General features: G+C 35.4%; 1 protein-coding gene across 33 annotated transcripts in view; it reads right to left on the reverse strand.

Moving 5' to 3' along the window:
• LOC106869890 (echinoderm microtubule-associated protein-like 2) overlaps window positions 1-12822 on the reverse strand; it is a 220070-nt gene that overhangs the window by 103399 nt on the left and 103849 nt on the right. For 9 of the 33 annotated variants that reach the window (XM_089359974.1, XM_089359978.1, XM_089359973.1 and 6 more), the window contains 2 exons: window positions 11410-11448; window positions 3776-3793 (listed from right to left, as the gene is read on the reverse strand). The exons of 21 other annotated variants lie outside the window; for them this stretch is intronic. In XM_089359974.1, coding sequence (XP_089216100.1) covers window positions 3776-3793; window positions 11410-11448 — 57 coding nt within the window. The remainder of the gene's footprint in view (window positions 1-3775; window positions 3794-11409; window positions 11449-12822) is intronic. 3 more of the 33 variants (XM_089359979.1, XM_089359971.1, XM_089359983.1) reach the window with 1 other exon arrangement.

Genomic DNA, 12822 nt, shown 5'->3' on the forward strand with positions numbered 1-12822 from the left:
GAAGTCTGCAACAGAAACAATGAGCATGTTTCAGCAAGCTTACAGTGATGAGGTAATGGGTTGTACACAATGTTTCAAGAAACACAGGCATTTCAAAAGTGGTAGAACGTCCCTGGAAGACGATGAGCAATCTGGAAAACCTGCCACAAGTGTCATCCATGGAAATATGGAGGAAATTCATTAGCTTATGCATGAGGATCATCAGAGGACAATCATTGATGTTTTGAAGTATTTGAGGGAGGACATTCAGTGAAAGTGCTTGGATCTGTTGTGTGTGAAGAATTGGATTCTTCATGATGCCAATGCACCCTGTCACCGAGCTCTTCTCACTCATGAGTTTCTCACCAAAAACAACAGGGTTTCATTTCTGCACCAGCCCTATTTGCCAGATTTAGCACCTGCAGACTTCCATCTCTTCCCGAAGATGAAAATGTAGCTCAACAGTTGCTGTTTTAACATCGTTGATGAGATCAAGAGCAAATTGCAGAAGGTCTTCAACCTGCTTAAAGAAAACAACTTCCAGGCCAGATTCCAAAAGTGGCAGGAACACTGCGTCCAGTGCATTACTGCACAAGGTAACTATTTTAAAGGAGATGTTAAAACTTAAGTTATTTTTTTTATTAAACATAATTAGTCTGGGAACTTTTTGGTACCACCTCATATATAAATATGACCTTACAGCTGAATGTATAGTAAAATTAGGAGAAATTTCAGGTGTGGAAGAAAGGGAAATGGCCCTGCTTGGTATGTAGAAAAGGTATAGGTAGAAATTCCATACAGTGTACCCAGTGCAAGCTATTGGCACGAGAAGTGCAGTGGAATCACAGGAAGGTTAACAGAAAAGTTTGACAGATGTGTAGGAGTAATAAATACCAAGAACACAGAGGAAACAGATTTCTTCAAATACCTAGGAGGATTTTTAGAGGTAGTAGATAGTTTCTGTTGCTTAAGTGATCAAGTTAGCAGTGGAGGACAATGTTCTGAAAGTGTAATCATTAGAATAAGAACCAGCTAGGGAAAATTCAGAGAGCTTTTGCCTTTGTTGGTAATATAGGGCCTTTTCCTCAGAATGAAAGGCAGATTGCATACTAGTGTATGGACAACAATGCAATATGGTAGTGAAACATGGGTTATGGATGCAAAGGATATACGAAAGCTTGAAAAAACTGAAGCTAGCATGCTCTGCTGGATGTGCATTGTCTTTGAGCATGGATGACAAGTGTGCTTTTGAGATAAAAAAAAAAACTGGACATAAGAGGCATCAGATGTAGTATGTAATAAGGAGGACTGCATTGGTATAGTCACGTGATGCATATGGATGAAGACAACTGCATAAAGAAGTTCTAATCTATAAATGTGAAAGGAACTTGTAGATGAGGAAGACCCAGGAGGATATGAGATGAAGTGGTGAAAAATGACCTTCAGATGTTGAACTCCACAAAAGAGACGAAAAAGGACCAAGATGAGAGGCCATTTGCAGTGCTTGAAAATACCAATAAATCTAAGAAATGTGGCCCCCAAAGATATGTCATTTATGTCTATACTCCTGCACACAATCTACTCCTGAAAAATACTCATCTTCCTACCTTCTCCTAACTCATTGTATTCCATCTTCCACTCTTTCACACTCTCACAACTTACTTGCCCACTCATCTCACCCAACCCTCTGTACCACTTATATACACCCCACTTTAACTTGAAGGTAAACCAGGACATCTTCACCACTACTTTCACTTTTTCCAATTGGGTTAGCTTCTCTACTGCAAGACACCCATTTCTGTTCATCTGTCACATGTTCTCTTTCCATCACCAGGCACAAAGCCACCATTCTCAATACTTTTCTCCCCCAACTCATTTCCGGGGTGTTGTCTTGCAACTTGCTTAGTGACCTTGCTGATGTGAGTGACATGTAAAAAGCACCCAGTACACACTATGAAGTGGTTGGCATTAGGAAGGGGCATCGAGCCTTAGAAATCATGCTAAAGCAGGCAATAGAGCTTGGTGGAGTCCTCTGGTTCACCAGTTCCTGTCAAACTTAAGTCTTGATGGAAAGCCGGCCTTAAATAATGATGATGATGATTAAGTATATATATATATATATATATATATATATATATATATATATTTCTATATATATAACATACATATCTATATTATTCACACATTTATTACACAGTTACATATTATACATACATACCCACCCACACATACTTATTACACATGTAATGAGCAATAAAGAAAAATAATTTTTAAAAAAACAGTGGAGGGACAAGTTTTAACAGATTCTATATTAGCTTGATACTTTAAAGCAGGGGTCCTCAAGCATTTTTTATCTATGGACCCCTTTGATTACTATTTTATTCCAGTGGACTCCCTTAGCCATTTGATGTTTAAAATCTAGTTGTATAGAAACTTCTTTCAAAATTCCCATTTTGTTTTTAACTTGTGTAGGTTGAACAATATAAAATGTTAGAGAAAGAAACCTAGCCATTTCTTGCAATACATATCACCACATACATCTAAAGCAAAATTTTTTGAGGTACCTTTAAGATGCTTTTAGAACTCCAAAAATCTTATATGGACCCTCAAGAGCTATATGGACCACCGTTGAGAATCAGTGCTTCAAAGGAAAGAGAAAGAGTTTTAATGTTTTGGATGTTAGTCCATCAGAGGAAAGAGAAAAGCATGGAGAGGGGATTGAGAAAAGGGAACAGCCAGTAAAAGAAGAGAGAAACAAAGAGTAAGGAGTTAGGAACCAGGTGGGAATGTTGTTGTATGGGAGTGGGGTGAGAATGGAGGAGGGGATGTATGTGCAAGTATAGGGGTGTGTCTGTGTTTAGAGATGGACATATGGGATAGTTGTGTGTGTGTGTGTGTGTGTGTGTGTGTGTGTGTGTGTGTGTGTGTGTGCTCTCACATGTGGGGAAGTAGTTTGTAGATTGGTGTGGGTGTGAGGTTTTAGGGAGTATGAAGAAGGGTGGATGTGGAAGAGGTAGGGAACAGATACAAGAGTGAGGCTAAAGGAAAGTAAGGGAAATGTGGAGGGTGTGATAGAAGTGTGTGTGTGTGTGTGTGTGTGTGTGTGTGTGTGTGTGTGTGTGTGTGTGTGTGTGTGTGTGTACACATGCATGTAAAGGCATGAATGTGAGGCAGTGGTACATGAAAGGAAGGTATGAACTGTAAGAAGTGTTTTGTAATTAACTTTTCTCTCCCTGCCCTTCCAGAATTCATACCATTTCTTTCACTTCATACAGTTCATAACAACACATTCATACCTTTGTGCACCAACGCACACCCCACTATCTCATATGCCCATCTCTAAACACAGATACACTCATACTTGCACATATACATAGTCCCTTTTTCCCATCTCACCTCATCCTTGTTAGAACCACATTCCCACCTGGTTCCCAACTCCACACCCTCTTTTTCCTTCTTTCCTTTTCTCTTACTGAATGTTCCTTTTACCCACCCTCCTCTCCCTACTGTTCTCTTCCCTCTGATGAAGGACTAACATCTAAAACATTATGATAGTCCCTTTAATGTATCAAGTTAATACAGAATTTTTAAACCTTGTTCCTTTGACATTGTCCTTTTTTTTTTTATTAGGTTTTCTTTCTTTTATTGCTCATTGCATTTAAATATATTTTAATGCTTATACAGACCTCTTATATATCTATATATACTACAAGACAAACAGGGGTATATTATTCAGCAAGGTAGGAGGCTTTATCTTATTAACATGTGAAGATGATTAAATAAATTTAATAATTACCTTCCATATAAATTCATTCTGAAATATATAGGCAGAAAATGAACAGCTGAGGTTTCAAACTTTTGCTATGCTATATGATAGATTGCATTTGCAAATATTTTTATTTCTGGAAGCTATTTTACAAAGCTTTTGTTGACATGCATAATATTGCCTTATATACTTGTTTGTATATTTGATGCTTGCAAAGATTGATTTTCACTTTGGAATGCTATGAAGATATATTAAACATAGCTGTTTTACCTGTTGGTAGAATAAATCTTTTGTTTTTTTTTTGCTGGTCAATTCTGGTAATTAGATATTCAATAAAGTAACTCAATTAGAGAAAATTAGCCATTACAACAGTATAAATCCCATTATTTGTAAAGTTAATTTTTGGTTTCAAACACTAATACAAGGAAAGTTCCTTTAAAACAGGGGTTTGCAAACCAACAAATATCTATCCCTACAAAAAAAAACAGCAGGGGAAATATTTTTGTTTCCCTACTTATAAATGAAAAGACTATAGAGTTCACATCCGTATAACTAATCACAGCGGTCTAGGATAAGTTTAAAATATTAAAGCCTCAATTCTATTAGACACAGCAAAAGGTCCACTACATTCCAGTCAACATATACTATCATAAGGAATGGAGGACTGGTCTACCCTGCAGGAAATATTCTTTAAATCACTGAAAGTGGTAAATGGAAAGGTGATAATTCTAAATTTTTTCTTCATTTAACTAATGGTTCATTTCCTCAGCTTCCCAGAGAAGACCACACAGAGAATGAGAAAAAAAATACAGGAATTTATTAGCAATTATGATAAGACAAATGGTTTTAATGTTCACAGAAGATAATTCTTTGCTAGTTTACAGCAGAAATTGTGTATGAGAAAAGGGAGAGAAAGAAAGATGGGGAGAAAAAAAGAGTTACTTATAAAACAGTTAAGTAACTTGTGTAGGTTGAACAATATAAAATGTTAGAGAAAGAAACCTAGCCATTTCTTGCAATACATACCACCACATACACCTAAAGCACCACATACATACATCTAGTGAAGCACTAGCTCAAGAATTCTCAAACAAAGTGATCAGTTCTATTTTTATAAAATATAACAAAAAAATAGTCACATCTTGAATAATCCTGAAAGGAACCCAAGTCAATGAGAGAATCTTAATGCAGTTCATAAACCTAGCAGGAAATAGCAGCCAAACATTCTTCAAATCAAACATTAATATATTAAAAAAAGGTAAATTATATCTATTGAATAGAAAAGTCTTGAAAAAAATGTTCAGGAGCAAAATGCCTTTGAATTTCAGTCAGTACAAACAAGTTGGACTCAGCTGTTAACTACAATGCTGATTGTAACTAGAGGACAGTTCATATGCATATTACATATCTTTGGTTCTAACATCACAAGTAGTCAAAGATAGACATATCTAAATTTATAGAAGTACAATTCACCCTCATACACAATTTGCATTTACAATTTAATGTTATGGTTCAAGAGAGAGAACAGCATCTTATATATATATATATATATATATATATATATATATATATATATATATATATATATATATGTGTGTATATAAATATATATATATATATATATATATATATATATGAATTGAACTAGTTTCAACTCACGAGTTGTGGCCATGTTGGGGCACCATATTTTTACTTGTTTGTCATTAGACAGTGGCCATGATGGGGCAATGCCTTGAAGGATTTTAGTCGGACAAATCAATCCCAGCACTTTTATATTAAAACCTGGTACTTTTTCTATTAGTCTCTTTTGCCAAACTGCTAGATTACATGGACAAAAACACACCAACAACACCAGCTGCCAATTGGTGGTGGGAGACAGACACAAAGACATGCGCATGCGCGCACACACACACACACACACACAAACACACACACACAGAGGCTTCTTTCAGTTTCTGTCTATCAAATCCACTCAAGGTTTTTGCCCAGCTCAAAGCTACAGTATAAAATACTAGCCCAGGTGCCAAGTAGTGAATCTGAAACCATGTGGTTGGGAAGCAAACTAATAAACCACACTGACACACCTGCACCTAAACATATATAGGTACAGGGTATAGAAATATATATGTACATATATATATACATGTATATAGTTGTACGTGTACACACACACACACACACACACACACACACATTTATATACATATGCACACCCATGCATAAATAGAAATAGGTACAAGCATGGCTGCATAGTAAAGAAGTTTTCAGTATTCCATGATTAGAGATATAGTTCTGGTATGTGAACGTTTTCCACTTGTATCCATGCACTGACCAATACCTTGTGAGTGAAATCAGCACGTCCACACAAATATACACATCACAAACCACCAGTTACAACCATATGATTGTACTGCTGACTAGAAACACTCCAAAAATGATGACCTCTCTCCAGACAAACATTGGAGACTTCAAGTGCAAAGTGAACCACTAACTACAATGACTAATCAAACTGCTAAAGAGATATAACCATAACCTTAAACATGAGCTGTGAGTGGTAAGTAAAAATCTTCAATTTACTAAGAAGTAACTAGCAGTAAACCCACAAGTGGTATAATTACATATGAAAGGCATCACATTCAAGGTTATAAATGGCTTTCTCCAAAATGATCTAATCATTTTAGATTAGGATCTGGAACATAATTACATTTCATTGGAGTTTTAATGTTCGTTTAAGAAATATGCAATGTAACAACTTATCTGTATGCAGAAATAAAGAAAGGATTTGGGGCTGTGTTGAACAACAACAACTTGTCAACGAAACTGTCCTTAAGGAAGGGCAAAGCAGTACTACTGAAATATACTGAATGTCTGGCTAAACTATAAGATGACATTTGACTGTTCCTCATTCATGGGTAATAAAATCACTATGCCTTGCAAAGGTTGGAACTGCTATAGTTGATGTTATTAAGAGACTGATAACATAGTTTATAGAACTTAATAAGAACAAAATCTACTGCTATAGTCATTAAGCTATAAGTCACCTAGAGTTCTGTGATGCAACTCATCTAACAATTTGCAACACATACTTCAAAGAAACTAGTCAGTCACCTCATCGCCTACCTTATGCTGACCCTATAGAAGGACCAGCAATTCATCTGCCTGAATAGTTATTCACATAAGACAGGAAGATATCAGACATGATGACTGGCATAGCAGTATCATTGCAAACTTCTGTAAGGGCAAAGGAGATGCTTTAGAAAGAAGAAAATACAGAGGAATCAAGTTGTTAGCCCAGGCTCAGAAATTCAGAGAACAAGAGAGAGAGAGAGAGAGAAAGAGAAAGAAAAAGAGAAAGCGAGAGAGAGTAAGTCAGAGTAAAATTAATCAGAGACAGTCAGTTTAGATTAAATGCAAGTAGGCTTTGTATCTAAAAGACGTTCCACAGATGCAATGTTCCTAGTAACAAAATTACAGGAGAAATATTTGGCTAAGAGTCAACCATCTTACCTAGAAAATGAAGGTCTTTGACAGAGTACCATGCCCTGTAATCAGATGGTCTCTAAAGAAACTAGGTGTAGATGAATGGTTTATGAGAGCTTTTCAAGTTATGTACAAAGATAGCTGTAAGTATGGATCAACAATTGGTTCAGGGTTGAATTTAGTATGAAGATAAGGTTCCATCAAGGCTCAGTCTTCAGTCCTTCCTTATTCATCATAGTCATATAAGCCATCACAGAGGAGTTTGAGAATGGTTGTCCATGAGAATACCTACATACTGATGATACAGTTCTCATACCTGAATCTATGGTGGAATTAAAGAAATTGTAGGCATGAAAGAAAAACCTGAAACTAAGAACCTTTAAGGTAAGCTTACCAAAGACTCAAGTTTTAATAAGTAGGAAAGATAACACGACCTCTGTATTGGCAAGGAAATAGTAAGATACATAAAAAAGGAGTAGGTATAAAACTTCAAATGGTGTAGCTAATGTAGGCTACAAACATACAAGAAATGGAGTGGGATCACAAGTAGACTAACAGAAAAGGCTTGCTTTATATGTGGCAGATACAGTGGAACAATATGGACCAAGAGCAGCTCACTGGAAGTAGTCAATAGTCTGCTTCCTAGATGACATAATTAGCAGGAAAGGTGATTGTTCAGAAAGCACAGTAGCCAGGGTAAGAATGAATTAGAGAAAATCTGTTGGTAACGAAAGTGTTTTCCCTCTGAGTGAATAGTAGATTGTATGATGCTCTATTTTAAAACACTTATGCTGCATAGCAATAAGACATGAGCCTTGAATACAGAGACTGGAAATGGCTGGAAAGAAATGGGATAAACATACTCTGATTGATGTGCAATGTTAGTGTACATGATTGCTAGATAACAAATGAACTGAGAGAAAAACTGGGTATAACAGGAATCACATGTTCACATGTGAGAAGGCTGAGCTAGTGTGAATATGTGATGTGCATGGAAGATGACTGCTGTATAAAGAAACACCAAACACTGCAAGTTAGTGGAACCTGTGGAAGAAGGTGACCAATGAAGACTTAGGACAAAGTGATGAAGGCAAACCAGAAGATGCTGCATCTCAAAGACATCAGAGAACCATAATAATTGGTGATACATGATACTGTAGAAGACCTGTTTGTTTATGGTGAGACCTACTCCAACTTGAGCAGAGTGTTTCGAGGCTGCAATATTTGTATCCTGCCAGACCTACAATTGCTGACCCTCACCTTACACCCTTGACCAACTACCCCTGTCTATTGTTCACCCCCCCCTTCTTTTCACTCCTAGTCATCCAACTCATCTCCCAACCGCCACTACCTGTGCTCATCACACCAGCCCCACGTGCCCTTCAAAAGACATATATAAGAGATGGCATTAAGCAGCCATCACCTATCAATACACAGTAACATCACTCTTTCTGCTGCCAGCTATCACTCACTCTCACCTCTATTACCATCCCTCTTCTACCTTTACCTAATCACCAACAGCTACCTTTGTCTACCTGCTACTGCCAAGCCACTTCTACATATCCCTGTCTTTTTTCCACTCTTCTTTCCACTCTTCCATCTATTCTGTTCCTTTTGATGTCATTGTTCTTTTTCCAGCTCCCCACCCCCAAGTCATCTGTGTAAATGCACCTACCCTAATTTACTGAGTACTCTCCATACATACATACATTCACTCCCTATCCCAACTTCTGGCCTTTCTGTTATTATTCCCTTTCCAAATTTACCTTTATTGTGCACAAGGCCCCTTATCAGCCATTGTTCACACTAAGCAGAGAAAGTGTAGGGTTACAAGGTCCTTCAAGTCCTGTCTTACTAAGAACTGTTCAATCTCTCTTGTTTTGGTGTCATGAGAAAAATGCATAAAATGCATGTAGTATACTCTGTAAAGTGCTTGGCACTAGGGAAGTCATCCAGCCATAGAAACCAAACCTGATGATATGTGTGAGCACCTTCGTCTTGGAGAGCAGTAGCTCCCAATGGGAGGGGGCTTAAATGCTGATGGTTTGTTCAACATATGCCATGATGGAAAGTGGATGTAAAAAGTGATAATTTTGACATCACAACTCATCCAGAAGATTACACTACCCAGGAAATAGTTGCTAAATATCTAATCAACAAGGAACATTAGGATGCCTCTAGACCACAAGCTGAGAAACAAAATGTCAATAGTACTGCATTAGTGAGGAAGGTAGCCTCCATATCATCAACTTGGCTTGGTTTCATGCTCTTGCTTGATGGAGCTGGGTTCATTCCAAGTTAGTGGCCCCAGAGGTGTCATCATACATAGAGCCAACCAGGTCCACCAGTGCTCTCCATATTTGGTGGTCTTGTGCCAGCCCCTCTACATCCTCCACACCCAAACACCAACCAATCCAGTTGTCCAAAAATGTTCAAAAGATACTTTACCATGAGACACAACATTATTGCTAAAATCATCAACAGTACGACAGGAAAGATTGTCCTCACAACCATACCAAAGACAAAGCTGAATTGGAAAGTATCCACACTCTTATATTAAGGAACACTGGTGAAATATTCCAATAGAAATGGTAAACCTAATGTAAACATAACAGGCCAGGTAGTGTTCTATGGACAGAGAGCAAAAATCATGCATTGATGCAGAGATGAATGGCCCAGCAGATGTGAATATCTTGCCAAAAATCTGGGAAAAAAGCAGATGTATATGAATAATTTCTGAGAAACTTACAGCTCTTATACTCTAGCTATAGATTTGCAAAAAGCCTAGAAATGTTGGGGTTTTCCAAAAGAGAACAAAGAAAACTGATTTGCACACTCCAAAAATAATTAATTAGAGGTTGAGAGAAAATTTGTAAAACAGTTCTGGAATTCACCATTTGAAGTTTCTAGGCTAAACACACACACACACAGCATTAAAGCACACATGCTTGTGTACTGAAGTAGTATGCATTTCCACTATATGAGTGAAATTTTATTTGCATACACGCACACATAAATTCATACATACAAACACAAACTAGTCCAGCTATCACAAATCCAAAGAGCTCTCTTGATGTAAACAAAAGAGCCTTGTCACTTTGTAAGTGACTGACTTCAATTCTGTGAAGAAAAAAGACCTAATTAAACCCCAAAAAGCCGTATATACATACCAGTAAACATACATACGCATAGACTCACATACATACACACACACAAACATTTACACATACACACATCTACATATGCACACATATGCATCCATCCACACACAGATTTCTTCCTTTGCTCTTGTATCCAGATTTTGAGACTTTTTGTATATTTTTTTTATATTACAATTCCCTTCAATATTTCTAATTAAAAATAAATTTGGAAAATCTTGTGTAATTTTTTTTTTTTTTTTGCATCAAAAATTCTTCTGTAATCACAAAAAATATATTCAAAAAGAGATGTCACTAAAGCTGGAGGAAGACTATAGTATTTAAGATAGTTTGTTAATGTAAATATGTCACCAAATAAGGATTCAACTTTTGCTTGTATCGAACAGATGTCTGCAGTTTTTGTTCACCACAATGCCATCATTTCTTCTGGTGTCATTTTATTCCTAGTGTTACCAAATTGTAGATAACTACCAGGAATGGTAGGTAATATATTCACTATATTTTCATAAGAACTATTCTAAATATACAAGATATATTTGAAGGATGTTGAATTCATTATATTTGCAAGAAAACCAACAAAATGTTTAGATTTTAAATGCATAAAGAATAGCACGTGAGCATAATTTGAGTAACCTATTAATTTGAAATTTAGAACCAAATAAAATTAATATCATTAAAGTATGGTGAGCAAGAGAAAGAAAATTACATGATGAAAATACAAGTTAAAAAAGATGTGGTCAGATTTCATATCAATGGGAAGTAATAGAACATTGTAAATTACATAAGAGTGTGTAGCATGATTTTGTGTGTGTGCCTAGAATAAACTACTTTAATAAGAAGGATTTGAAAATAGCTGTCTTAAATGTAGGTTAATAAACAGTAATTTTATATATGTATATACGCACACATACACACCCATAAGTTTTATTAATCTTTCATCTCAAGCTAGGTAATGTTCACAAGTAAGAAATAGTTTTACAATAAGTGTTCTTAGCAGTACAGTAAAGCCTAGGTGCAACTACTCACCTAAGAGACGGCAGTTTGCCATAATACACAGGTTTGGCCCTAGAATAAATGATAACATCGCAGGTTATGTAGACATAGAAAATAACACTTTTCAATGACACGTGACAAGAATAGTCTCTTGCTGTTTTGCTATTTTTTTTTGTATCCTGATTTTGATAGTACTGTAGAAGATGAACAACAAGTGTTCTGTAGTTTTGCAGATATTTTAAGGTTGGGTGAAAAAAAATTGGTTCATATAGAAATATTTCATATCAGCTTATAGTGATCAAGTGAATATTTTGGTTAATATGAAAACTGCAGATCAATTAACAACACAATTGGCTAACATGGCTTAAAATGATGCATTCAAAAAGATATTTACTATTTCAAAAATTTGAAAGGACAAACAAAAAAAAAAGAATAAATGCTTGGGAACTAATTTTTATATACAAAATAATTACAGTAGTTAATTAACCCCTAGATATTTTCATCCATCGTTAAATTTTGGCACATATAATAGTGTTTTTACAATGTAATAAAAGAAAACAAGAAATCTTTTCTCATTATTTTTAGTTTCTCAAAAACTTCTCTATTAATTCTCAACAATTAACAGTCCTATTTTAAATCAACTTCTTCATACATAGATCTCTAATGGATTGGAGTAATTAAAATGAGTAGATTAATGAAATATTTGTAAACAATTGTAAAAAATTAAAATCCATCTATTTAGGATGGACAGAACAGGTTGTATTATTATCACAGTTTAAAAGAAATAACAAAAAACATTAAATATTATTAAATGTCTTCAACAGCCACTAAGTCATTATGGACATGTTTCTAACAGAAAATTAAAATCTAACATTTATATCAAGTCCTTCAAGACTAAAGCAAAGCATTAGGATAGGTAGTTATTGACTACAATATAGGGAGTCCATTTTTTCTTTTTTTTCTCTTTTTTTCAGTTATAGTCCGGAAAAAAGCATACATTTAAAGATAGAAACAATTTTTAAAAAGATATATGCTAAGGTGCATAGAAGGTGCAAATAATATTTCAAAGCATCAATAATTTCTGAAATGCCAAATGTCATTAAAGCAAAATGTTTCATTTCACTGTCTCACACATTTTTAGATATATAGATATATATGCATGGATGTTTAAGTGTACAGGTGTGTAATTGTGAGTCTATATATATACATAAATATATATATGTATGTACATATATATAGCACAATGTTTTGTTTTATTACTCTTTTGCAGTTTCAGCTTCTGGAGGTTAGTTACAATCAAGTTTTCTGAAAAAATAGAAAAATGACAAATATTGACAGAAAAGAATGAGGAAAAAAAGTAAATAGCTGAAAAGGAAATAAACCTGTAAATAGTTAGAGATGATCAGATTCCAGAACCATGATAGTTCTATCAGCAACAAAATTAAA

This window comes from Octopus bimaculoides, chromosome 11 (assembly GCF_046866305.1).
Source record: "Octopus bimaculoides isolate indiv1 chromosome 11, ASM4686630v1, whole genome shotgun sequence".
Taxonomy (NCBI): Eukaryota; Metazoa; Mollusca; class Cephalopoda; order Octopoda; family Octopodidae; genus Octopus; species Octopus bimaculoides.